Source organism: Mobula hypostoma, chromosome 21 (genome assembly GCF_963921235.1).
Source record: "Mobula hypostoma chromosome 21, sMobHyp1.1, whole genome shotgun sequence".
Lineage (NCBI taxonomy): Eukaryota > Metazoa > Chordata > Chondrichthyes > Myliobatiformes > Myliobatidae > Mobula > Mobula hypostoma.
The window spans coordinates 14,366,740-14,393,687 of NC_086117.1; the positions used below are offsets into that span (position 1 = coordinate 14,366,740).

The window sequence follows — 26,948 nt, forward strand, 5'->3', positions numbered from 1 at the left end:
GAAATTGCTGCCTAGCTGCATCAGCAGCACACTAATAGTCTCATGATCTGGTGGCAATCCTTATCTCTTAAATAGAGATACAAATCAATTCAGCACAGTTTTAAACTGGATGAAGTCATTCCTTTTGACATGCATCTTTCCACACCAGCAGACATGGGCGAAAACTCTTCCCACCCTCTCCCCCTCCCAAGTTCTAATCATGTTCCTGCTAAATTAGCCAATCATCCTTGAGTCCGAAGCAACACTTAAAATGGTGCAAGTTTCCAGATAATTACTCCGGAAAACTTGCAGAGCTGCAGTGAAGTCATTCAAAACTATTCGTCATTTCTTCTACAAAACATTCACTTACAGTATTTGGATTAGTCAAGTTTCTTGCATCTGTAAGCCAGCTACTAAGGTGGTTGTAAGTACTTCGCCTAGAGAAAACACAATTCACACAAGTATATTCAAATTTATTCTTCAAGTATTATGCAGCCATAAATAATTCAAATTTAAATCACTATAAGGTCTCCGACTAAACAGTGACACACATGAAACCTGTGGACTTGAGATAGTGAACGTTACCATCATAATTTGCCTTGCACGCAGTACATTTGGAAATATAAAAGGTCTTCTTAAACCAAGTTAATTACCCTAACGTAGCAGTTAGCATAACGCTTTACAGCACCAGCGACCCAGGTTCAATTCCACTGCCAACTGTAAACAGTTTGTACATTTTCCCGTGACCACATAGGTTTCCTCCCATATTCTAAAGACGTACAGATTAGAGTACGTTAATTGTTCACATGGGTGTAACTGGGTGGTGCAAGTTCATTGGGCTGGAATGGCTTGTTACCATGCTGTACCTCAAATAAAATATTGTCTACATTAGAGACCTAGTTATTCTCTACTTATTTACAATCATATTGCCATAGTGCTCAGTTTATAAAATAGCATCTTAGAATGCATTTGCTACTTAGTTAGTTCAGGCAGGGTGAGGCAACATTACAATTCTGGAAAAAGAAACCAACTAAGATCATAAAGTTTAACATGCAGCCAAGGAGAAGATGCAAGAGGGAGGGCCTCAGATGTCTGGATTATGGGCTCCCTTCCAGGAAAGGTGGGATCTGTACAGACAAGATAGTTTGCAACTGAACTGGAGCAGTCTAATATCCTTGCAGAAATGTTTGCCAGTTCTACACAGGGATTGGGGGGGGGGGGGGTGTTAAACTAGAGTGCATGGGGATGGGAACCAGACTGTCAGAACAGATAGTGGACTGGTTGTGGGGAAAGATGTTATTAAGGCTACTAAGACAGAAATCGAAAGGTTGAGCATAGTGGGACTGATGTTCAGAGTTGTGTATATTTCAATGCAAGGATTAATGTAGGAAAGGTGGATGAGTTTCGGGCATGGATCAGTACATGGTATTATAACATTAGTGAGACTTGGCTGCAGGAGGGGCAAAACAAACAGCTCAATGTTCCAGGGTTTCATTGTTTTAGATGTAATACAGCAGGAGGGATTAAAGGGGGAGCAATGTTATTACTATTCAGGAAAAATGTCATGACAGTGCTCGACATCATAGGCTGGAGAGCTCATCTACTGAAGCCATATGATTGGAATGAAGTGAGAAAGGATAACCGTATTATTGGGATTATATTACAGACCAGCCAACAGTCAGCAGGATTTAGAGAAAGAAATTTGTAAAAATAAAGTTGTGATAGTAGGTAATTTTAACTTTCTACATATTGCCTGGGATGCCCATACTGTAAAACAGCTGGATGGGATAGAATTTGTTAAATGTGTTAAAGTTTCCTTAATCAATTCACAGGTCCAAACTGAAGAGAGCGCAATACTAATCTCCTATTAGGGAATGAGACAGGGCAAGCAACAGAAGTGTGTGTAGGGGAACACGTTGCATCTAGTGATCATAATGCCATTAGTTTCAAAAATAATTATGGAGAAGGATAGGTCTGGTCCTTAGGCTGAGATTCTAAGTTGGAGAAAGGCCAATTTTGATGGCATCAGAAAGGATCTGGCTAATGTGGATTGGGACAAGCTTTCTGACAAAGATGTACTTGGTAAGTAGGAGGCTTTCAAAAGTGAAATTTTGAGAGTACAGAGGTTCCATGTTTCTGTCAGAATAAAAAAGCAAGGCTAACAGGTTCTGGAAACCTTGGCTTACGAGAGATATTGAGCCCCTGATTAACGAGGAGATGCATAACAGGTAGAGACAGAACAAGCAAATGGGGCCGAGTACAAATGCAAAAGAACAGTCAAGGAAATCAGGAGAGCAAAAAGACAACATGAGGGTGCTGTTGCAGACAAGGCAAAAGAGAATTGCAAAGGCTTCTACAGATATATTAAGAGCAAAAGGATAGCAAGGGACAAAACTGGTTCTCTGGATGATCACAGTGGTCATCTATGCATAAAGCTGAAAGAGATGGGGCGGAGATCTTAAATGGACTATTTGCATCTGTATTTACTCAGGAGATGGACACAGAATCTATTGAAGTAAAGCAAGGGAGCAGCGAAGTTATTAACTGTATACATATTATAAAGCAGATGGTGTTTGCTGTCTGAGGCAAATCAGAATGGATAAATCCCCAGGGTCTGACAAGGTGTTCCCTCAGACCCTGTGGTAGGCCAGTGCAGAAATTTCAAGGACTCTAGCTGTGATACTTAAAATGTCCTTAGCCACCATAAGTGAAGAGCTGGAGGATAGTTAATGTTGTCTGTTGTTCTGTTGTTTAAGAAAGGCTCTAAGAATAAGCCAGGAATTTATAGGCCGATGAGTCTGAAATCAGTAGTGGTTTGAATCCAGCTTGCTCTCCTGCATGCTTTCCATCCGTGCTGGGTTGCGAGCTGGTGATCTCTTTGGAAACTCACCCGGCAGAAGGCAATGGCAAACCACTGCTGTAACTTGCCTCGTACGTGGTTCCCCACTACGTCAGAGAGGCATGGAGGGAAATTGTCCGCTAACTGGAGAAACTCCGGATGCAACGTACCTTTCCCTTTATTCTAAGGGACCAGATTAGACAATGGCTTTGGGGGAGAAGCCAGAGAGTGGCAGTAGATGGCTGCCTTTGATTGCCATGTCACAGGCTACCTGTGACGAGTGGTCATCTGGATAATGTGGGAAACCAGACCAGCAAATGATATCAAGCTTGGGAGTATCGTGGACAGCGAAGACTATCAAGGCATGCAGCGAGATCTGGACCATCTGGAAAAATTAGCTGAAGATGGCAATGGAATTTAATGCATACAAGTGTGAAGTGTTGCACTTTGGGCAGACAAACTGGGGTCTGTGAAGTGTTCTTTAGCATTTGTACTTGACAGTGAATAGTAGGGCACCAAATTGCGTGGTAGAACAGAGGAACCTGCAAGTACAGATCTAAAATTTATTGAAAGTATCATCAGAGGTAGATAGGATCGTAAAGAAAGCTTTTGGGACACTGGTGTTCATAAATCTGAGTACAAGAGTTGGGATGTTATGTTGAAATTATATAAGATGCTAGTGAGGCCAAATTTGGAGTACTGTGTGCAGTTTTGGTCACCTACCAATAGGAAAGATGTCAAAAAGATTGAAAATTTGCAGAGAAAATTTACAAGAATGTTGCCAGGACTTGAAGTCCTGAGTTATAGGGAAAGGTTGTACAGGTTAGGGCTTCATTCCTTAGAGCATAGAAGAATGAGTAGGGATTTGATAGAGGGAAACAAAATTGAGGACTATAGAGAGTTAATGCAAGCAAGTTTTTTTCCCCCACTGAGGTTGGGTGAGACTAGGTCATGGATTAAGAGTGAAAGGCGCAATGTTTGAGGAGGACATGAGGGGGAACTTCTTCACTCAGAGAGTGGTGTGGGTGTGGAACAAGCTGCCAGCAGAAGAGAAATCTGGATAGGTACATCGATGGGAGGGCTATAGTCTGGGTGCAAGTCAATGGGACAAGGCAGATTAATAATTCAGCATGGACTAGATGGGCTGAAGGGCCTGTTTCAATGATGTAGTGTTCTACGACTCTAAAATTACTGCTTATAAGCTTATACTGTTGTGTGAGTGGTCAAAAAAAATTAAGATTGGATATGAAACTAGCCCATCAGCTAGATGAAGAACGCAAATTTTGGTGAAGCTAAAAAACTCAACAATGTCATCAGCTGAAGTTCAAATGTCCATAATTACCTGGTGATATCATAGACCATGAGCGCACCAGCAGCCCCTCTGTAATAGCTTCGTGTAACAGCCCTAAATCGTTCTTGGCCAGCAGTGTCCCAGATCTGAAGTTTGATCTTCTGACCACTAACTTCAATTATTCTGGTTCCAAATTCTACCCCAATTGTATGGGGACAGTCAGCCATAACTTAAATAGAAGGAAACATTTAAAGTTATAGGCAATATGGCTTATTTTTGGAGCAAATTGCCTTTTATGTATTTACACAAAATGACAACTTTTAAATATTTATACCACACATCTCAATTAATCATTAAGAAAAGCATCTTCGTTCATTCCACCACAAAAGGCAGGATATCCCTGTGGCCATCCACTTCAGTTCAACTTCCCATTCTGACATCAATCCACGGCATCCTTTACTGCCACGATGCCACACTCAGGTTGTGAGAGCAGCAACTTATAATCTGTCTGGGTAGCCTCCAACTCCACTGAAAAAAAAAACAAGTTCTCTAACTTCCAGTAATTTCTCCTCCCTCTCCCTTCAACTTTTTCCATTCTTCATTCTGGTTGCCCTTTCACTGTTTTTCTCCTCACTTGCGCATTACCTGGTACCCCTGCTCCCTCGCTTTCTTGCATGGTCAACTTGTCCTCCTGTCCTATCAGATTTCTTCTTCTGCAGCCCATCACCTTCCAGCTTCTCACTTCACCCCACCCACCACTTCCCCTTCAACTGGTCCACCTATCACCTGCCAGACTGTACTCCCCCCACCTTCTTAATCTGGGTTCTTCCACTTTCCTTTCCAACCCTGACGAAGTACATTGGCTTGAAATGGCAATTCTATTCCTCTCCATAAATGCTACCCGACTTGCTGGGTTACCCCAGCAGTGTACTGCACAAAGAAGACCTGCCCTTTTAGTTCTGGCATGCATTATCTTGATTTGGGAGCACACCAATATTTTCATACAAGAACTCCCCAAGCCATCATCTGATATATGCAACAAACTGTGGCTATGGAACTTCTGATAATGGGACACCTCCAAACTGTAACTGCCTCTGAATGTTGAATTACATAAAAGGGTATCCTAGGACTGCTTCTGAAAACTTAAAAAGTTAATACTTTTCAAATCAGGTTCTTGGAACACATTGAAAAATCACCTATTATGTGGAACCAGATTAAAAGGAATTTATACCAAAATAGTCTATCATACTCATCTTGGAAAACTGTCTGAAGTGGGTGAAATCCATAGCAAAATGTCACAATCTGCAACTCTGCATAGCTAGTCAAAGAGTTTTAAACAAGGAATTAAGTATAAAACAAATGGTTAAACTGTTAATTTAACAACTAGTGAGAAAGAAATAAAGATATCAAGTCTGTGGCAGTGGATTAAATAGAAAGCAGGAAATTTAGATCAGTGAAAAACATTTGCTGCATCTGGCTGCTCAGAACTAAGCTTAAATGACTTTGTTTAAACAGAAATATGTTTCCAAATTCTTTTTCGTTTTATACCTCAATGTGGTGTCAAGAATAATGTCCACTATCGTGCTACCGAATCACTTTAGATACAATAAATCCCACTGTAGTTAGAGTTCAGGGAAGACATCCAGGTAGCATCAGTTGCTCCAGAGAGAGCCAACCACCAGAAACAAGTTTGCTTAGCTGCCAAGAGGATGCAGGATCAGTAAGTTTAGAATCAACTGAACAAAAATATCAACTGTTGGTAATTCAGCCCTTCGAGCCGACAATAATTAATTGATCATTGATATTCTTCTATTTCTGTGCTATTTTCCAACATTATCACTATAAAGCCCAGTGATATATCAATTTATTTTTTTTTAATAAAAGGATAAACACTGACAAGAACTCCAAAGGTTCACCACCACGTACAAACTAATTTCTCAGTCCCAAGCAGCCTCTAAGACCACAAGATGTGGTAGTTGATTAAGGCCATTCAACTCATCAAGTCTACTCCACTATTTGATCATGGCTGATTTATTTTACCTCTCAACCCCATTCTTCTGCCTTCCCTATGCCTTGTTCTAACTAAGACTGCGCTCCTGGTCCAAGACTCCTCAGCCACATCCTCCCTGCATCTATCTTGTCAAGCCTTTTAAGAATCTTGCAGCTTCATTGATACCTCTTGTGCTCCAAAATTCTGAAGACTAGAGTCTCAATTGACACAAACACTCTTCACACAACCACCTCTCTAGCATGGGTCTTGCGAATCTTCACTGTACACCTACAATAAGCACATCCTTTCAGACAAGACTAAAACTACAAAATACCCCTAGTATGTTATTACTAGTGCCTTATATAATTTCAGTACATCTTCATAACTCCTCTATTCAAATTGTGTAAGGGCTTACATGGCATTTGCCCTAATTACTGCACCTACACTGATTTACATAAATTCGAAACTTCTGCTTCTAGGCATTCATGGCTAATGAAGACCAGCTCCTCAACACTACAGAGATCCGTTTTAAGCATCATTCCAATGGCAATTAATTGTCAACCACTATTAAATCCGAAAATCTGTCTAAACAGGAAGGTCAAAGAAGAGTAGAACGTGTAATATTGATCATCCTTTCTCATTACCATACTCTAATAGACAATAGACAACAGGTGCAGAAGTAGACCATTCGGCCCTTCGAGCTTGCACCGCCATTCTGAGATCATGGCTGACGTGTTAGCTGAGGCCAAAAATGGAAGTTAGATTACAGTGATGGTGAAACAATTGCTAGAATATAAAACTTCTGCTACGTGGACATAGTGGGCTGATATTGCAGAGTAGAGAACTCTAAAGGCATCTATAATTAGAAGATTTTAATACCCTGGATTAAGCATTATTAGGTCTTAAAACAGGAGGCAAAACATTTCATCGTTAGATTAATTTCCAAAATTTGGAAGTTATTAAATCCCTACTTAAAATGTAGAAGAGAGCAGGAATCAACCAAAAATTTGTTAGTTAAGTGACTATCCTGGGAATGTCATTCAATCTTATAGCACTGGCTGTTACAGTATTATAAAAGTTTTTGTATTGGTGGCCACATTTAAAGCCATGTCAACGCCTGCGACAAAAATTAAGCTAATTCCTATTAAGGCATCAAAACAGTAAGAAGAAACACAGCAGTCAGTCCAATGGTATAACAGCTTCAGAGATCAAGGTCACCCCTGACCATGGATGTCACCACATAGTTGGGTGAGTTTGCTAACTGCCCACTAACTTACTCGATGTAAGCAAGTGGCAAAAAGACCAGAGGAACTGATGGGCATACAAGAGAATGAATTATAGAGAATTGTTCTGCAGGGTGTTCAGTATGGACCTAATGGCCACATTCTGTGTCAAAATAATTGGTTACCTTATCCAGACCATAAAACATAGGAGTACAATTAGTCCATTTGGCCCATTCCATCAAGACTGATTTATTTTCCTTCTCAACCCCATTCTCTTGCTCCTCCCTGTAACCTTTGAAAAACTTACAAATCCAGAACCTATCAATCTTTGCTTTAAATATACCTAATGACTTGGATTCCACATCCATCTGTTTTCAATGTACTCCACAGATTCACAACCCTTGGGCTAAAGAAATTCCTCCTCTGTTCAAAAGGGATTTCATTCAACATACTGGTGACTCTAGAAGAGAAACGAACGTCGGCAAAGTCAGGTGTTGGAGAAGTGTTCAACCCTACTTTATCAGACTCGATCATATTTAATTGGCAATGACTGTTAACCAACAACCAAGATAATGTGCTCCAATTCTAGACAAACGTGAATTAAGCACGTTGAACTTAGTGCCAAGCCAAGTGAATATCTGGAAAAAAAGTTCTCACTCTCTCCTTTTAAAGCTGACTTTGCCAAAAGTTCTTTACAAGCTCATTTTTTTAAAAAAGACAATAATTTCCAATTCAATAGAGATTTAGCATTTCAATTGCTGGACATAGTATTTCGAGGGGAAAAGAGTAGAAAAGCATGGGATTAACACATGCAATTAAAATAGTAGCATAACAACAAGCACCTGTATTATACAATCTAAACAAGCACACCTTTGCATGCACTGTGTCATATTAGAGTCTAAAGAACATGTATTGAAAACCCACTGATAGCTTCATGTAGAGTGTGAGTGTAGAATTATTTCCTTTCGGTTTGAAGGCATATTTCTGTATTTTACTAACACAAGTTGGAACAAATGTATCGGACTAAAGCAGAGCTAAAACTCAGTACCTATTGTTCAGTAACATTTGTAGTTAAGGCTTGAAAATTGATTTTAATGATATTTACTTACATTTCTTTTCTGTAAACTGATGAAGCAAACATGACTTCCCTACACCCATGTCTCCTATAATAAAAAGAAACCTTCAGGTCGGTCATAACAAGGATTAAGGTCATAGACAATTTTAAAAATATAGCACATTTAGCTATCACTCTTCATAACCTTTAGTTTCAAACCAAAATATCTTTCCTGGAAACCAATCTTCCTTCCAAATTTCAAATTCATCTGCTAATATATATTGCTCTATCTATTGAACAAAATGTAGAGACTCTGATTAAGTTCCTGTCCTACAAGACAGTCTTTGATTTCAGTACAAATGTTTCACATGATGCACTTGAAGTTAAAAATGTCATGCACCATTACCATAGAAACAAATAGGTGCAAAATTTATAGGCTTCCCTTCACAAAAAATGAATCTGTGCCAATTTCTCAGTTCTATTTCCGATTAGTTATGTTTTCTTATTACTTGACCACACAAAGACCTTATAATGGTATTTTTAAAACAAACTTACTAGAGTGGATTTACACTAACCAAATTACAATATTCTTCCTTTGCAAAAGACTCTCACAGTGAATTTGAATTGACAGAGGACAGGATCAAATGTTTAGAAGACATCTCCACACAATGGAAGTAATACTAAAACCATGATACAAATTTTTAAAAAGGTAATGGTTCATGGTGTGCATTTGTTTAAATCTCCTGCAAAGCAAAAGTAGCAGAATTGCAATTCAGAAATTGATTGCTGGGATAACATATCTCGTCTGGTCCAAAAAAAATTGAGGGCAAGTGATCCACATAACCAAATTCAGTAAAGTTGGTTATCGAGTATAGACAGCTGACATCCTAAAACATATTTTGCAATTGACCCACAACTTTTTCCTCCCACTTCAACCACTTGGAATTTCTTATTCGCATTTAGTAACCTTAAAGTTTGCACTGCTTTGAAAAAAAACACCTTGGATAATTATCTTTGGATTTAATAACATAGTATAAAGCACTTAAAGAGGATGTTATAACTTAAGATATCAAATTTCACCATTATATTTAGCAATTTCTATGTCCTACAATATCATTTTATGTAGACATCTTACCATTCTGTTAGTCAACTGTTTGGTGCTGACATGTTGAGTAAAGCTTTGTTATATATGGAATACATTAGTAGCAAATTAATTTTTTTTAATATAAAACACTAGGATTGCAGGTTACCCCTCAAGTAAAAACCCCTTAATGGAACTGTACACAAGAACTACATATGACTTGCATTCTTCTTGATCATAAACCCACAGTTGCTCGAAGACTTTCTTGCAAGGACTTTTTCCCATTCAAAATAAGTCTGAGCTCTTTGGTCATTTTACTACAGAACAATTTAAAAACCAGTTCAACTATTCCAAGAGATGAACTCAAAAATTTAAAAATGAACACTAAATATCAGACTTGTACACTAGATTCTATCCAAAGTCTGAAGTTTATCTGCAGAACAAAACTTTTGCCATATTGCAAACTAAAGTGCATTATATTCAGTTGGATTCTATAATCTATGTTTGTAGACAGTTCATGTACAGTACAAATCCCAAAGAAAGCAAATAAGAGATAACTGATATGCTAACTTGTTAAAGAAAAAGGAAAAATGCCCTGCTTCTCAAATTATTCTAGGGAAACATGCTCACCTCAGGGCTTGAATGGCTCACATGATACATGGAAGTGCAATACTCTCTCGGCAATGCACTGGCCTAGTCTGAATTAGTGCTGGAGAGCATAACTTTCTGATTAAGACTAATTAGGAGCAAGAGTCATGACATTTTTGGCATTATTTCTAACATTTATAGTTACAGAAACTTTTACAGACTTGCTTTAATTTGATTTTCACTTCAGATTTCAGCTTAGCATGGTCAAAGAAAACGTGAAGTACCATGTAGCAAACAACAAGAAAATATTTGGAAAGAAATTAAAAGGGGATAAGAAGTTTGAAAACTGCCAGATGAATCAGATATATTGATAGCTGAATCACTCACATTAACTTTGTTTTTAAAAGTTCATTGTTTGCTTTATGAACACGCTACCTCATTTCTACATGTAAGCTATTAAACTGCACTCTCTCAAATTTGAACTTAAAATTCAAAACCAACTGTACTTACCAATTATAATATATTTGAAGATGTATGAATAGTTGTATGGAGCAGTGGCCATCCTGGCTCTACAAAGAAAAAAGAAGATTCTACAATAAAATTAAAATTCTGATTGTTCTGAAAACACAATAGAAGATTAATGCATTTATTGATGTACTCTGGTCTTGTGCATTGTCAAAGTTAGCAACGACAATGTGGTGCAGTCTACCAGAATCTTCCTTCACTTAGTTACCAAGTGCTATCAAAAGGGCCAGTGCTGTACATGAGTAAATGTCGTGCCTCACACCATAGATAATGGCAGGGATTCTTACTTGACAATGATATACAGCAGCATCACACTGTTTGCAGAATAACAGTACCGCATGGCACAGGAATATACCCTTTAGCCCATGATGTTGTGCCAAATTAAATTAGTAATCTATTTCCTAATTAAACTAATCCCTTCTGCCAACACAATATCCATGTCTGTTCATTTCACGCACATTCTTGTACCTATCTTAAAGCCTTTTGAACGCCTATAATGAATTTGCCTCCACCACCAATCCTAGAAGCACATTCCAGGCACCCAACACTCTAGAGAATAAAACTTGCCCAACACATCTCCTTTGAAATTACCTCCTTCTCATGCATGGCCTGTGTTATTAGATATTTCAACCATGGAAAAGAGATACCAGCTGTCTACCTATCCCTCAAAAATCTTAACTTCTATCAGATCTCCCCTCAGCCTCCGCCACTCCAGAGAAAACATCCCAAATTTGTCCAACCTCTCATTATAGCACATGCTCTCTAATCCAAACAGCACCCTGGTAAACCTCTCTTGCACTCTCACCAAAGTCTCCACATTCTTCCTATAAATGGGCAATTAGAATTGAATGCAACATTCCAGGAGAGGCCTAACTAGATGTAAGGGGGCTTCGACTTTTATGTTACTGCGGAGGCTAATTAAAATGGCGCCTTTGTTATGTTAATCTGGGGAATGCAGCTTTGTTGTGTTAAACGCTGAGAAAGTTTGTGCTAGCAGCTTGTTTTGGTTTAGAGTGTGATAAGAGGGTGCTATTAACCAATTGGGATAGTTGTTATGGGTTTGGTGTATTTGAAGATACTGTATGCGTGGGATTTTGGGGGAGAAGGCGGAAGAGCGAGACAAAGGATGGACGAGGTGCTGTGATGTCCGCTAATGGGGTCAGACCCCGAGGAGGGCGTTCGGCGAGGAGACAGAGACGGACTCAGACTCGTGTGGAGCCTCTGGTCGACCACCGTTGTTGGTCCCAGGCGGCCGGTCGAGGTGGTCCGAGGGGTCGCAGGGTGAAGAAGGTGGTCCTTGAGCTCCAACTGTTTTGTGCACAAGGAGATTGAACTTTGATAAGTGTGGTGCCTTTTATTTTCCTTTTATATTTTATTCTCTCAATTATATAGTTCCAGTAATATCTATAAACTGTAAATCATTTAATTGCATCTGGTGTATTGTCTGTTATTTGGGCGAGGTGGGGTACCTCACACAGCATCCACACAAACTATTACCCAGTTTGGCGGGGCCGAGGGCTGCTTCCTTAGACGACAGCGAGCTGAGACCCTGAGGCTGGCTGGGGGGGGGGGGGGCTACATTGTGGGGGCTCGTCCGGGATTGAGTCTGCTGGTATGCTGTGTGGGTGCCCTGTTTAAATCTGTAATGTGTGTCTCTGTGGGTTATTTGCTGGTGATTGCTGTATGTGTTGTGGGTGCAGTCTTTGTTCGAGTTCAGGCTGGCATTGACGAGTTGAAGGTGGCACTCGGGGCTGTCCATGCAGTTGGGAGAGAGAGGAAAGAGTGGTCTGATTTGGAGGTAGGGTCTGCGAATATATGTTTTAGCTCTGGCAGGCTCCGCCTGGCACTTGGGATAGTGTCCACCCCAAGAGGGGTGGAGATGTGCGAGACGAGGGCGGAGCAGATCTCTCAGTTGTTAGATGAGTGGCAGTGCTCAGTTGAGGGAGAGCAACAGGGATTGGTTGAAAGTTTGAGCAGGCGGGTTGGTGACGGTGTTAGAGCTGTCAGGTTTTATATGTCACCATCATAGAGTTTTATAAAACCCCCAGACAACTTCAACTCTTCAACTCCATTCCTCAACTATTAAAGGCAAGAATGTCACGTGCCTTCTTTACCACCTATCAACTAATGTAGTTATTTTCAGGAAGCTAAATGCAGAAATGCCCCCTGCACATCACTGTTAAGAATCTTTCCATTAACAGTGTACTGTCCTTTACATTTGATCTTCTAAGTGCAACACTTTACATTTGGCCAGTTCAAACTCCATCTGCCATTTCTCCCCCACATCTCCAATTTAAAAAAATCAGTAAAACAGTTACGAAAAAACGGTGGAATAATCAAATCACCATCAAGGTATTGGTATCATTCAGCAAAATACTTAACATATTACATTTACTTCTGATCCTGTATACACCTCTGATCCTGTGCACACCTTAAATATTTCAAGTATGCCAATTGCCCAAGTATATGACATAGTCAGAAAAGGTGCCAAGTATTTATCCAAGGCCACAATGTAAGTCAAATACAAAGGAGCTAAGAGAATAGTTTTCCACTACAATGCAAATTAGTATTTTGGCATAACATTTTAAGATAATTATTCAATGCTTCACTGAATTGAAAAATGGATGCTTGCGGATGTATTTTAAAACTGCCTGCAGTTCAGCCTAATATAGTGGCTCATGGCAAAAACCCCAAGTTAAACCAAATTTATTTATTCACTGATATGCAGCGCAGAATAGGCCCTTCAAGGCACGTCGCCCAGCAATCCCCGAATTTAATCCTACCCAATCATGTGACAACTTACAATGATCAATTAACCGACCAATCAGTACGACTCTGGACCGTGGGAGGAAACTGGAACACCAGGAGGAAACCCATGCAGTCACAGGGAGAACGTTCAAACTCCTTACAGGGAGCGCCAGGAATTGAACCTGCGTCACTAGTACTGTAAGGTGTTGTGCTAACCACTATGCTACCAACATATGAGAATGAGAATGCTTTGAAGGAAATGGAGGTGTGGCCATCCATTGGTCGAAGTTGATCACGGATGTTGTGTTCCAGCTATCAACATTTTTGGTGCAGCACCGTTTGTGGCTGACAACACACTAATGCGAGGGTGGCAGTCTCTGTTGCAAAGGTTGCATCAGTAAGTGACCTCAGCTCTGCTGGAAATGCAGCATTTCTTTCAATGGGCCTGTTTGTCTTTAGCAGGAATTCTTCCTCAACTGACTCAAGGCATTGTTTCAGAGTGCTCCTCCATCTGGAGCAGTCGGCTGCAAGTTCCTCCCAGGACTCAGTGTTGATGTCCAGCACCTTCATGTCCCACTTGCAGACATCCTTGTAGCGCAGTTGTGGGTTGCCAACGATTCCCTTGCCTGAAGCTAGCTCACCATAGAGGATGCCTGCCTGAGCAGGGTATACATGCTAGGGAGGCCAGCACAAGAGAGGACTTCAGCATTGGGTACTCTCTCTTTCTCCAGATGTCCAAGATGCGAAGGTACCTTAAATGGAAGGTATTGAGCCTTCTCTCCTGCTGTATGTTGTCCAGGTCTCACTATTGTACAGCAGTGTACTGGTGAACCAAGCATTATACATTGCCATCTCTTTTTTTGATGGAGAGTTTGGAGTTCTCCCATACTCATGCGGTGAGACAGGCAAGAGTTGTTGCAGCCTTCTCGATGCACTTGTCAATTTCTACATCCGAAGATGTAAGATGTATCTGAACTGCTGAACAACAACCAATTTGTACTTTTCAATGGTAATGACTGGTGGTGCCTCCACATCTTGACCCAAGACATGTGTCTTTTTCAGGCTGATAGACCAAATTCCCAGCAGGCTTGGAAGAAACGATCCATCAAGCTCTGAAGGTGCTGCAGAATGCGGGATGCGACTGCAAACAGCATGTTTCTGATCACAGACATGCACACTTTGGTTTTAGCTCTGAGGTGGGTGAGGTTATAAAGCCTGCCATCTCATCTAGTGTGGAGGTAGATCCCTTCTGTTGTACTGTCAACTGCATGTCTCAGAAGGGCAAAGAAAATCCCAAGTGCATTGGGGCAATAGCACTGGCATTAAGCAAGACTTATGTCAAATGGCTCAAAAGAACTGCTACTGTACTGCATTAGTAAGGAAAGAAGAGAAAGCAAATATGCTGTGACTATTTACTGTTAGAAGCAATGAACCAAAGGCTATTATTTTAAAAAATTGGTATAGTGAAAACTTATTTGGAGTAATGAGTTCAAGTTGTGAATAGTGCATGTTATTTCATCTTTAAACATTCCACAGTCTCGAGTATGACAAATACTTATCCAGCAATGAGCACTTTCACTAAAGCTTCCAAACCAACGTCATGACAACATCAAGGGAACCAAAGCTGACACCTGTCAAAACTGACATACTGGTTATCTTGTTAAATTGCACTACTCTGCTTGAAGCTTCCAAAAGTCCCGAACTCTGACAATGACTTGCCTTGTATCAAGTCAACCAGTACTCTCCAACATACTAAATATTGCAATTTCCATTTCTACCACTACCATAAGATCAATAACATCACCATTCCACCCCAATTAACATGCTAATATATATATTTCCTTTGTCGCCAATTCAAAATCAAAAATACAAAAACTACCACAGGGAAAGGAGGCAGGCTCAATATAAAGGACTGCTGATCATCACCTGAAAATCAGTATCATAATGTACTGCACAAATAATTTTGGTCTTAGTCCAACAATTTTCTCTGCATTCCTGTATACAAAAATTTATCTTCTAAGCGGCACTTTTCTTTCATTAGAGCACTGTATAGCCTTCCTTCCTCCGAACCCCGACTGCAAATGGCTCTGAACAACTCATAGGCAGAGGCAACACACAGAAAAGTTGCTGATGAACGCAGCAGGCCAGGCAGCATCTGCAGGAAGAGGTACAGTCAAGGTTTCCAGCCGAGACCCTTCGTCAGGACTAACTGAAAGAAGAGCTAGTAAGAGATTTGAAAGCGGGAGGGGAAGGGGGAGATCCAAAATGATAGGAGAAGACAGGAGGGGGAGGGATGGAGCCAAGAGCTGGACAGTTGATTGGCAGAAAGGGATATGAGAGGACCATGGGACAGGAAGCCTAGGGAGAAAGAAAAGGGGGAGGAGGGAAAAAGCCCAGAGGATGGACAGGGGGTATACTGAGAGGGACAGAGGGAGAAAAAGGAGAGAGAGAGAAAAAGAGTGTGTGTATATAAATAACGGATGGGATACGAGGGGGAGGTGGGGCATTAGCGGAAGTTTGAGAAATCATGCATGAACACTGACTTCTCAAACTTCCGCTAATGCCCCACCTCTCCCTCGTACCCCATCCGTTATTTATATACACACATTCTTTTTCTCTCTCTGTCCCTCTCACTACAGCCCCTGTCCATCCTCTGGGCTTTCCCCCCCTCCCCCTTTTCTTTCTCCCTAGGCTTCCTGTCCCATAATCCTCTCATATCCCTTTTGCCAATCAACTGTCCAGCTCTCGGCTCCATCCCTCCCCCTCCTGTCTTCTCCTATCATTCTGGATCTCCCCCTTCCCCTTTCAAATCTCTTACTAGGTCTTCTTTCAGTTAGTCCTGACGAAGGGTCTCGTCCCGAAACGTCGACTGTACCTCTTCCTAGAGCTGCTGCCTGGCCTGCTGTGTTCACCAGCAACTTTTATGTGTGTTGCTTGAAATTCCAGCATCTGCAGATTTCCTCGTGATAGACAGAGGCAGTCAGGATGGCACTAAGTTGCAACTCCTTCGTGCTCATCCACGAAAAAAGCTTAATTTCTACTCTAGATATCTCTCCCTTTCAGGTAGTAGATGGGGTTTTGTTAAAGACCATGACCTGGAGTACCAATCACACTTCGATTCTTTGTGGTGGTGGGGCTGCTCTCAGGCTCATGACTGGCCACTTTTCAATATCCCCAGGATGCTGCCCAGAAGACTAGCTCGCCTTCAAAGTTTCGTGGCTCCAGGGACAGATTGATTCTAAGCCGTTGCCACCAACTGAATTGTCACAGGAGAGAACCAAACATCAGGAATAACAGATTGGCTGTCGGAGACTATACAGGGCAAGTCGAACTCTCTCGTCAGTGGACCAGAGTGTCGCTGATTCTCAAGTCACAGAACTTGGGCGGAAAAAAGCAGCACAACTGACTTTTAACAGGGGAAATCAGCCAATTATTTTGTTATGTCTTCCCTCTCACTTTGAAAGGGGACACCTCTTTTTCCCTTTATTAGGGAAAGAGCAAGTCTGTGGCATGTTGGATTGTTGGGTGAACAATTAGTTTGTGTTATACTGCAGATCATGGTCTTTACTGGAAGTCTTGCTATTGCATGCTTGCTCAGTATTTTTGCAGAAGTGGGTGGGTATGGGGTAGGGTTGTTGCTTTTCTGCTGCTTGTGTGTGGCAAGGGAGTGGGGGGCTTTGGGGTTATAATGTTTTTGCTGTCATTCATTCTTTGGGGCACTCTTCCATTTTGGTGGATGTCTACCAAGAAAGGGAATTTCAGAATGTATATTGTATACATTTCTGATAGTAAATGGAACTACTGAACAACTCCATCCTTGAAACCAACATCCCTTATTACCATCAACACACATAAAAGTTGCTGGTGAACACAGCAGACCTCGTGTTCCCTTATTACCATGTCTATTGGCCTCCACTGTCCTTGTTTCATGGACCTCTTACAAATATACAAAACCAAAGCAGCTGAGCAACTTCAAAATCACGGCGTTGGAAGTGATCAATCATATAAGCTAAAAGTGATGAGAGACGTTTATTTTGTCCCATTCCTCTACCAGATCCTCAAACATTGGAATAATGCTAAATCTTAAAAAAAACCTGTCCCTGACCTTCATGGTAATGTCAACAGTTGAAGAAATTAGAGTGAAGATCTTGTTGAAAAGTCATTATTAAAAGTAGTTGTATGTAAGCAAGGCATGCATATCAGAAACTGCAGTTCTGCATTTACAACAAGCAATAAACAACAGTACCCAATTACAATATACTTTGTGGCTTAACATTTTAAATACTTGGTCATTTGTTTGCTTTACACAAAAATGAGGATATGAACAGTTCCTCAAAATCTTTGTATCTGCTGCTCTCAGTTGGAGGCCAAAGTATGGTCAATGGACATAGAAGGGAAATGATTAACAGTTCATGCTCCAGACAGATTCAGACCCAGGTACAGCATTTCATCCATCTTGTTGGCATCAAAATACTCAGGATAATAAATGATTATCCGACATTAAAAAACCAATTTCTAAAAATTAAAAGTAAATGCAGTCGCTAGTTTTCATCATTTAGATGGATGATGCTCCTCAAATTACACCTTTTAAGTCTATTTGAATTAGGCAAAAAAATATATACAATAAAGAAAGCTCAAAATATTACATCTATAGCAATTTGTTTTGGACTTTTTAAGTTGTATTATTGAAGAGTCTATTTATACAAATCAATAGGCAGATTGCATTTTAGTAAATAAACTGTATACAACTGCACTGAATGGAGTACAGAGATTCACCAGGATTTGCCTAGAATGGAGGGCTGATAGAAATACAGTAGCCTCTGGTTAATTGGGGCAGCCACTTATTTGGGACAAGTCTTAAAGAACAAAAATTAATCGAGAAAATAGCTAGAATTACCTTTGTTTATCTGGGAAATTATGCCATTTACAATTCTGAGAGACAGAGCCTTTACATTTTATTTATTTTAAAGATACAGTGCATAACAGACCATTGCAGCTAAATGTGCAGCACCACCACCAGCAACCCACCTATTTAACTGAAGCCAAATCACAAGACAATTTCCAACGACCAATTAACCCGCTAGCCGGTACATCTTTGGGGTGTGGGAGGATAAGTCTTTGGAATGTGGGAGAAAACCAAATCACCCAGAGGAAACGCACATATTCATGGGGAGGAATGTACAAATTCCTTACAAACATCAGAATTGAACTCTGAACTCCGAAGCCCTGACTGTAAAGGTATTGGGCTAACTGCTATGCGACCCTTGTGCCCACTATTTGGGATACAACCTTTCTACAGCAAGCAATCATTCTGGATGTTGCTTGGCTTGGCTCTTTTCATTCATAAACCCTGACCAGTTCGTTTATCACAAACATCAGAGCACACATCTTGCCAGAGTTTGTATTTTTAGACTCTAATTGCCCTTTTACCCATTTTCCAGAAGAACCTCAGCAACTTATCCCACAGCAATCCTGACATCACGCCATCACATATTTCTGTTCTCCTATTCATCCTTTCCCCACCTCCCATGCAACTTAAAACAAACTTGATTGTCCTGACAAAGGGTCTCGGCCTGAAACATAGACTGCACCTCTTCCTAGAGATGCTGCCTGGCCTGCTGCGTTCACCAGCAACTTTTATGTGTGTTGTTTGCTCCTTGCTTCCCTAGTTCTGATACCAGGCCTTTACACTTAAATGACAAATAAGCCTGACCCACCAAGTGTCTCCAACATTGTTTTTACTTCAGACTTCTGAAATTTAGTGTTTTCATTTTTATAGAAGAATGTTAATTTCTCTCAATATTACAAACAAACCACTTCTAGGGGTGGGGGAGAAGAAAGAGAAAGAGAATTGAAACCTAGCACTAGAATAAAGCATTTAATCCTTGCTATATTTACAAAATGGCTATGATAATGTCATTCATTTCCATTGACAGCTCTCCTTTCAAGGATCAGAACGACTAGAACTTCAGATGAAAGCAAATTAGTGGTCAGTTATACAAGAACAATGCTGCAACTCAGATAATGAACTCTCCATTAAAGTCCTGATAATTGCTTCTAATTTCCTGTAGCAGTTTACTTGTATTCAAGCTACTTGATCTACACTTAGTGACTAATTTATTATGTACACCTGCTCATTACTGTAAATATCTAATCAGCCAATTATGTAACAACAACTCAATGCATGCGGACATGGTCCAGAGGTTCAGTTGTTCTTCAGACTTAACATCAGAATGGAGAAGAAATGTGATTTAAGTGACTTTGACCATGGAATGATCACTGGTGCCAGACAGGGTAGTTTCAGTATCTCAGAAACTGCTGATGTCCTGGAACTTTCAGTCTTTCGAGTTTACAAAGAATAGCACCAGAAACAACGATCATCAGTTCTGTTGGCAAAACTGCCTTGCTAATGAGAGAGATCAGGAGAATGGCCAGACTGGTAACTCATATAACCACACATTACAACAGTGGTGTGCAGAACAGCATCTCTGAACACACATGTCGAACCTTGAAGTGGATGGGCTAGAGCAGCAAAAGACCATGAACACACTCGGTGACCACTCCGTTATACAGGATTTGTTGTTTTAATTCAAAAAGCACCTATTCAATTCCATAGTTGAAAATACTAATTCAGTTATTCCACAAAATTTGCAACAGCAGACCCATATCTCAGAACTAAAGATAAGCATTCAACTATTAAATTTTGTATACACCTGACCTGTGCAAGAAAACATTCTAATGCAATTTGCAAGTTGACCAGTTAATTACTTTGAACTTTGCACAGGAACTTTTTCAGATGCGTAGTCTAGATGTCAGGTACGCCCACCAGATGAACTACTTCAATAGTACATTGGCCCCATTCTCTTGTGATATATACAAATCATGCTGCGACCTCAAGTGCAACTGTCAATATACTAAATTAGTATCAGTCTCTTCCAATATATCAAATTAAGATCAGCCTCCTCAAAAAAACTAAATGGAGAGTGCAGGAATTTTGAGCCCTGTGTACAAGTTTATTGCATTACACACAATGAATTCTTAGGCTACGTCCACACTAGACCGGATAATTTTGAAAATGCCGGCTTTGAGTAAAAACAATAGGTGTCCACACCAGGTGTTTTTGAAAATACCTCCGTCCACATTAAAACGGGTATTTGGGCAAATCTCCTCCTACTGAGCATGCGCAGGACACGTCTACAGAAAACAGGCGAAGAGGAAATGGTATACTTGGTGCGCATTTGTCCAGTTACAGACTAGAAAAACTTAAAAAGGAAATTGCCAAATGACGGACAGCTGTTGGCTCTTGCGCAGGAGGACTTAAAACTAAAAAAACAAATACTGGAGCGTATGGAGGCAACCGACAGGGATTTCACGGGCAGTATGACCCGGCTGATGACAAACATTGAAAAACTGACCAACTCTGTTGCAGAGGGGTTTGCATGATGAGGAATATGATGGCTCCCCCTCCCCCCCAGTACTTTTCACTGCCACAATACCAGCCTCACAGCCACTACAATAGCTACACATACGGACACACAGACCCCCAGGTGGCCCCACCAACATCTTCCCCACTCCCAGAGGGGCCAACCTGGAAACATTTCCTACAGCTATAGTCTCTTCACAGATGAAAGGGACAACAGGTTTTTTAAAACCTCCGGTTACCCTGTATGTACACACTACAACACCCACCCGGTGTTTTCAGAATTAAACACTCTGAAGAGCATTTTAGAAAAGCTCCGTTGTTGGGGGAAGAAAATGCCGTTTCAGTGTGGACGGAGGGTCAAAATGAAGAGAAAAAGCTTCGGTTACGGATTTTGCCGGTCTAGTGTGGACGAAGCCCTAGTATCAAAAAACCAGGGGGAAAACAGTGAACAAAAAAAGTTTACTGCACGTGTATGTTAAAGGAATAAGGAAAATTTTGAAATCCAAAGTAGAAATTTAAATTACAAAATTTAGACCACTTTATGGAGCCACTAAATTTGGATCCATACTTTACCCATTCATGGCCCATTTCATTTGAAGCTTTGAAAAGATCAGGCCAAATAACCATTAAATAACTATGTAAAAATGTAGGTGCAACACACTAGATCTAAAAGGAATTTATGTCATGATTCACACACATCTTCTGTAAAACCATTAATTGTACTTTGAAAGCCCACCTTCCCAAATCAAGACATGGAAAGCACAGAAATATAAAAATGGAACGTTATGAAATTGAATTTCCTTCAGGCTCATTTATGGTTCTGTAATTCAGCTGGTAAAACGTTTCCACAACACTACGTCATCTGGCTGTTGCAACTGACAGACTCCAAAGCAGTTCCTTACTTGTGTTTACTGCTGAGAGCATCACAAGGTTATCCATTCATTACCATACTGAACACCATCTTTACAACTTGTAATATACAATACCTACTTACTTGCCTTAATGCTGCACAGGTTAATGTAGCAGCTTCAAGGAAGTAGTTTTTAAATACAATAATGAGCTCACTCCACGTTCAGCTGAGCAAAACTCTTTTTAGAGACTCAAAACATATTTCACCTAGACAATAATACCAGTCAGCTCAAAATGGAGAAGGCAAAAGCATATTTTATACATCTGAAGGAAATTAAATACCACAACCACAAATTTTATTCATCCAAACTGTCTGTACTGGACATCAAACTCAATTTGGCTTCAGAAATTTATTTTCTGAAAATATTTGAGGCTATTAAGCATGCAATTCTGGTAAGGAAAGTTAGTTGTTGTGTTTACTGAGTGAAAGCTGGTTTAAATCAGCCAACTTTATTTATACCAAACTTGCATCTCAAATATTCCAAGTGCTTTTGTCAACTGCTTTGTTCTCACCAAATCAGCAACTATCCCACATCTTAGGTAACCATGGATACTATAACCAAAAGTATTACTTCAGATAAAACATTTTGCAAAAATGTAGCATACCAAACAGTATTCATGTTCCTAATTTTGCTCAGAAAGATTGCAAACAGGTGGCTTATCCAACATCCCAGACAAAGCAGTGACCAGAGTACAGCTCATGTATAATTACAAATGCAATGAAACATGTCTTCTCTCAAATATATAGTTTTCACACTACCAATTATTCCGAACTGCCAAAAACAAAAACTGACTGCTGATTAGGCAGACACCCTCTCATGTCAATTTCCCTAATACAGCAAAGGACTAAGAAGTGGAAACATCAATATTATCCAGTAAAGCCATAGAATGTGTCTATATATACAGGAGTTACTAACTCCTACAGACCTGTACAGTAGCACATTAGATCTGCATTATGCTTTTTCCACAAATGCAGAAGAAATGGTCCCAAAATTCAAGGTTAATGTGATGACCCAAACTTAAATAAACATACAATTCTTCCTGCAAATGTACTTTACATGAAACATTCTGATCATGCAACATTCTCTTATTAGTAAAATCTTTCAAATTGAGTTATTTAGCCAGGACTTTATGTCACACCTTCAGTGACACAGGTTATCTTACTGCACTTTCGGTCTGTGCGGTATAGAAAGATCTTAGACCTGAATACAAAAGGATTTAATGCCAGAACAAAGCAGTAAACGCGACATACATGAAAGTCCTCCAATAATTACCAAAAGGCTCTTATTTGGTTCAATAACTTAATTTTTCAATTGCTTTAAAACAATCTTCTATGCATGGGATGGCATTGAGAGATCATTTACAAAGGCAGCTATCAAACCAAGACAGTAGAACTACGCAACTCCACATCAACTCTCAGCATGACCTTGCACTGCACCCACACAGTCAAGGTGGCTGTCAATGCATCGTGCAACCCTGGAGGAGACCGTGTGCAGAATGAATGAAGCCTTCATTTCAAACATCAACTAAAATGGTCAAATAATTGCAAAAATAAATACTTTTAAAAATGTATTTATATTGTCAACTCAGTTGTTCACAGCAATTGTGGCTACAGTAATGCTATGCAACAGCCAAAAATCAGAGTCCTCATTGGTGAGTAGCGGCTAGCCATTGTTAAAATAACTAATACCTGTACATGATTTTGTTGTATAAAATGGAAGCACCATAAATACCTGACAGGAAGTCAGGTATCATAATTCAATCAATCCATTCCCAGATTTAACAAACAACTACTACCATTGATGTGAAAGCTTCCAAGTGCCGCCTTATTTCAGTTCTAGCTGCCAGCAATAAAGCGAGTTTAGAGACGCTCCACGCCCATGATTCATTATTGAACTACAAGAGCTTCCCCCACCCCCCATGTTATTCTACATGAGAATTATCTTTGTAATTTCTTCCCACACAATTAGAACTAGACACCTCAGTTACCTTGCAATCAGGAAGTACCATTTTGGATTCTGAATTCTCAGAAGCTAGTCTCTGATGCTAACATTCTTACTTTTTAAAAGGAGGAAAATACAAACAACACAACTAATAGAATCTGCTCACACAGACAAAAAAAACACTAAAGAAAGACCTCAGCTTCCATTACAGGACCCAAAACATTTTTTTTAAAGAGTCGCTTAAATTTATAAGATGCCAGATTTCCACTTAGCTGTTCCTTTCACTAAATAATTTGATAGATTTCAAAGCAAATGTCTGTACCATCAGAAGATTTAAGATCGTTTAATGTCATTTCCAGTGTAAAGGAGAACAAAATAATTGTTACTCCGGATCTGATACAGCACAAAAAAGCAGTAACACAATAACTAAAAATAAACAGCAAGTATAAATACCGAAGACACAGATTGCATGCCCATGAAGTGACACTAGGCACAGGAGTGTCTGTACACGAGGTGACCACTATGGTAGCATAGCAGTTAGTGCGACACTATTACAGCTTGAGGCGTTCCTGAGTTCAATTCTGGTGCATTCTGTAAGGAGTTTCGGTATATCCACTCCATAAAATGTGTGGACTGGAAGGACTACTCCTCACTGTATTCCTAAATAAATAGAAAATTATAGTTAAGAATACAGAGTTCTACAATGGACCATCACTTCCCTGTGTGAGATTTAATAACAAGGACACCTTCCTTACTGTGTTCAGTGATAAACATGACAGAATATAGACAAAGAAATACGCAGAACAATAACGCTGGATTCAAGAATACCTTTCAGGGTTAGTGGAGTGGGTTACAAACTTTCACCCTGAACTTCAGTTCAAATCCGGACCAGAGTCATGGGATGGAACTCTTCTCTTACGGGCTGCAAGAATCCAAATGGGAAATCAATTTGAGAAATTTCAACCCAATGCAATTTGGAGAAACAGCTACATAGAACATAACTGCCCTAACTTGACATCGATGAGCAATCTCTGAGATGTCACCACTTAGTCTGTCTGATGACAAAAAAATCTAAGTGGTAAGGGACAGAGTGCTTTGACGTCAGAAAAAAAGTACCAAGTGAGAGAGTTTCTGTATCATCAATCTAGCAGTTTTATTTTTTGCACTTTAAGTCCATTACCATGTTTTGTACATTAACCAGACTTTATTAAAATTGAAGACAATTTTAAACTGTAAGCATGCATATTCTTCAACCGTATGAAAAATATCTATTTTTCCTGTTTAACACTTCGTGGCACTGATTGCAAATTTGTCTATTACATATAGAAAACTGTGCAAATAAGGAAGTTATTTAATACTAATACAACCAACATCTTGCTCCCACATAAAACAATAACTAATCTGAATAACACATTATTTCAAAACATTTCCACTTCATTAGGCATCTGAGCTAGTCAGAAAGTAACTGTCAACTAAAAATGAAACTATTAATCAGGAATTACATCCGTATAAAGAGCAATAAATTGGGTCCAGTAAAGCAAACTAGTGATGTCATTATCGAGTGAAGCAACATCCAAGTTCACAAATCAATCCATTGTTACATAGATGAGCACAAGACTCCTCCAAATACTGCAGAGGAATGTCGTGAGGATATACTGTATGAAACAACTAAGCCCTAGAACGTTAAAACCACACAGTAGATTTTGAAGTGTCAACGTTTCAGTGTCACCAGGGCTGCAATATTCCAGATACCATGCAGAAATGTTACCCTGCATACGTTGACATCTATAATCAAAAACAAATTAAGGTGCTAACCACACTATAATCGCATAGCATAGCTCATAATCCATGCAATGCAGCCTTCTTCAACAGAATTCACTTCCCCACCTAGCCTTCCAATGTCAGTTGGACAGTGGTTTCCGCAAAAAAACAAAAGCAGCCAGATTCTCTGCAGCACCACGGTCATATCCGAAAGAAGACTGAGGTAGGGGAGGTAAAACAGAGCCACCTCCTCCCTTCACTAGTACTGAAAGGGTGGGTGAGGGCAATAATGAGCAGAAAGACGGGAGCTAAAGAGGCCGACGAGGCTGCAAGGGGAGCGGCCTCACCCAACCGCAAAGCAACCAGGCCGGAGCGGGGCCTTATAGGCCCGGTAAACTGCTAAACCCACCACTCACGCCCCTTACCACCTAACCAGCCACGGAGGGCCAGCGGCGGGCGGGGGCAAGGAGCCAGGGCAGGGCCTCGGCCTCTGCATTCACACCTACCCCTCCCTCCGCCCGCCCGAACGTCATACAACTCCCACCGCGTCTCACCGTCTTCCACAAGCGCCTGCGAACGACCCTCGCTTCAAATCTCACGCCCTCGCTTTAAATATACAAAAAAGGAGGACTGAGAGAACGACCTCCCCCCCACTCTTCAGAAGTCTCCCTCCCGGCGACTGCCAAGATGGCGCCTACTTCCGTCGGGGTTTCCTGCAGCCCGTCACAGGGGCGGGTCAAGGGTCAGCGTCCGTTCTCCCACTCCCGCAGAGGCCGGGCCTGGGCTTGGGCGGTCCCCGTGGGCCGTGGCTGCAGCGGCGGGAGGGTCAACGGTGGGGTCGCCGCACCCCGGACCGTCTTCATCTCACCGGGCATCCCACCCCCTACGCCACAGCTGCTCAGCTTCATTTGAAATTTTACACAGGGATCCACTTTCTGGATTTACAACTCTGATGTAATTACCATTGATTGTAGAGTCAAGTTTATTCTCACTCGCTTGATGTATATGTGTGCAGAGTTGCAATGAAAACCCCTACTTGCAACAGCATCAGAGACGTTCACAAGAAACACGTAAGCATGAATTATTCAGAATTTTTAAAGAAAGAGTACATTAAAACAAAACCGTCAGAATGAAAAGTGAGAATGCTGCTCTTGGACTACAGTTCGACATTCAACACCATAATTCCCTCCAGGCTTGACAAGAAGCTCAGAGACCTCGGCCTTCAACCTGTCTTGTGTAGCTGGATCCTGGACTTCCTGTCAGATCTCCGGCAGGTGGTAAAAATGGGCTCCCTCACCTCTGATTCTCAATACAGGAGCCCCTCAGGGCTGTGTCCTAAGCCCCCTCCTTTACTCTCTGTATACCCATGACCATATTGCCACCCACAGCTCCAATCTGCTAATTAAATCTGCAGATGTTAATACATTGATTGGCTTTATCTCAAATAATAATGAGGCAGCCTACAGAGAAGAAGTCATCACCCTGACACAGTGGTGTCAAGAAAACAATGTCTCCCTCAACGTCGCAAAAACAAAGGAGCTGTTTGTGGACTACAGAAGGAATGGAGACAGACTAACCCCTATAGACGTCAATG

General features: G+C 40.7%; 1 protein-coding gene across 3 annotated transcripts in view; it reads right to left on the reverse strand.

Annotated features, from left to right (window-relative positions):
• The window catches only part of LOC134359803 (ras-related protein Rab-14), a 32,185-nt gene extending 6,117 nt beyond the window's left edge, over positions 1-26,068 (reverse strand). The window contains exons 1-7 of one of the 3 annotated variants that reach the window (XM_063073465.1): positions 25,909-26,068; positions 24,422-24,515; positions 24,047-24,253; positions 10,556-10,614; positions 8,432-8,485; positions 4,161-4,338; positions 350-416 (exon numbers count right to left, since the gene is read on the reverse strand). In XM_063073465.1, coding sequence (XP_062929535.1) covers positions 350-416; positions 4,161-4,338; positions 8,432-8,485; positions 10,556-10,607 — 351 coding nt within the window. In that variant the 5' untranslated portion in view covers positions 10,608-10,614; positions 24,047-24,253; positions 24,422-24,515; positions 25,909-26,068. The remainder of the gene's footprint in view (positions 1-349; positions 417-4,160; positions 4,339-8,431; positions 8,486-10,555; positions 10,615-24,046; positions 24,254-24,421; positions 24,516-25,908) is intronic. The other 2 variants (XM_063073463.1, XM_063073464.1) reach the window with 2 other exon arrangements.
• Positions 26,069-26,948: the final 880 nt, after the last annotated feature.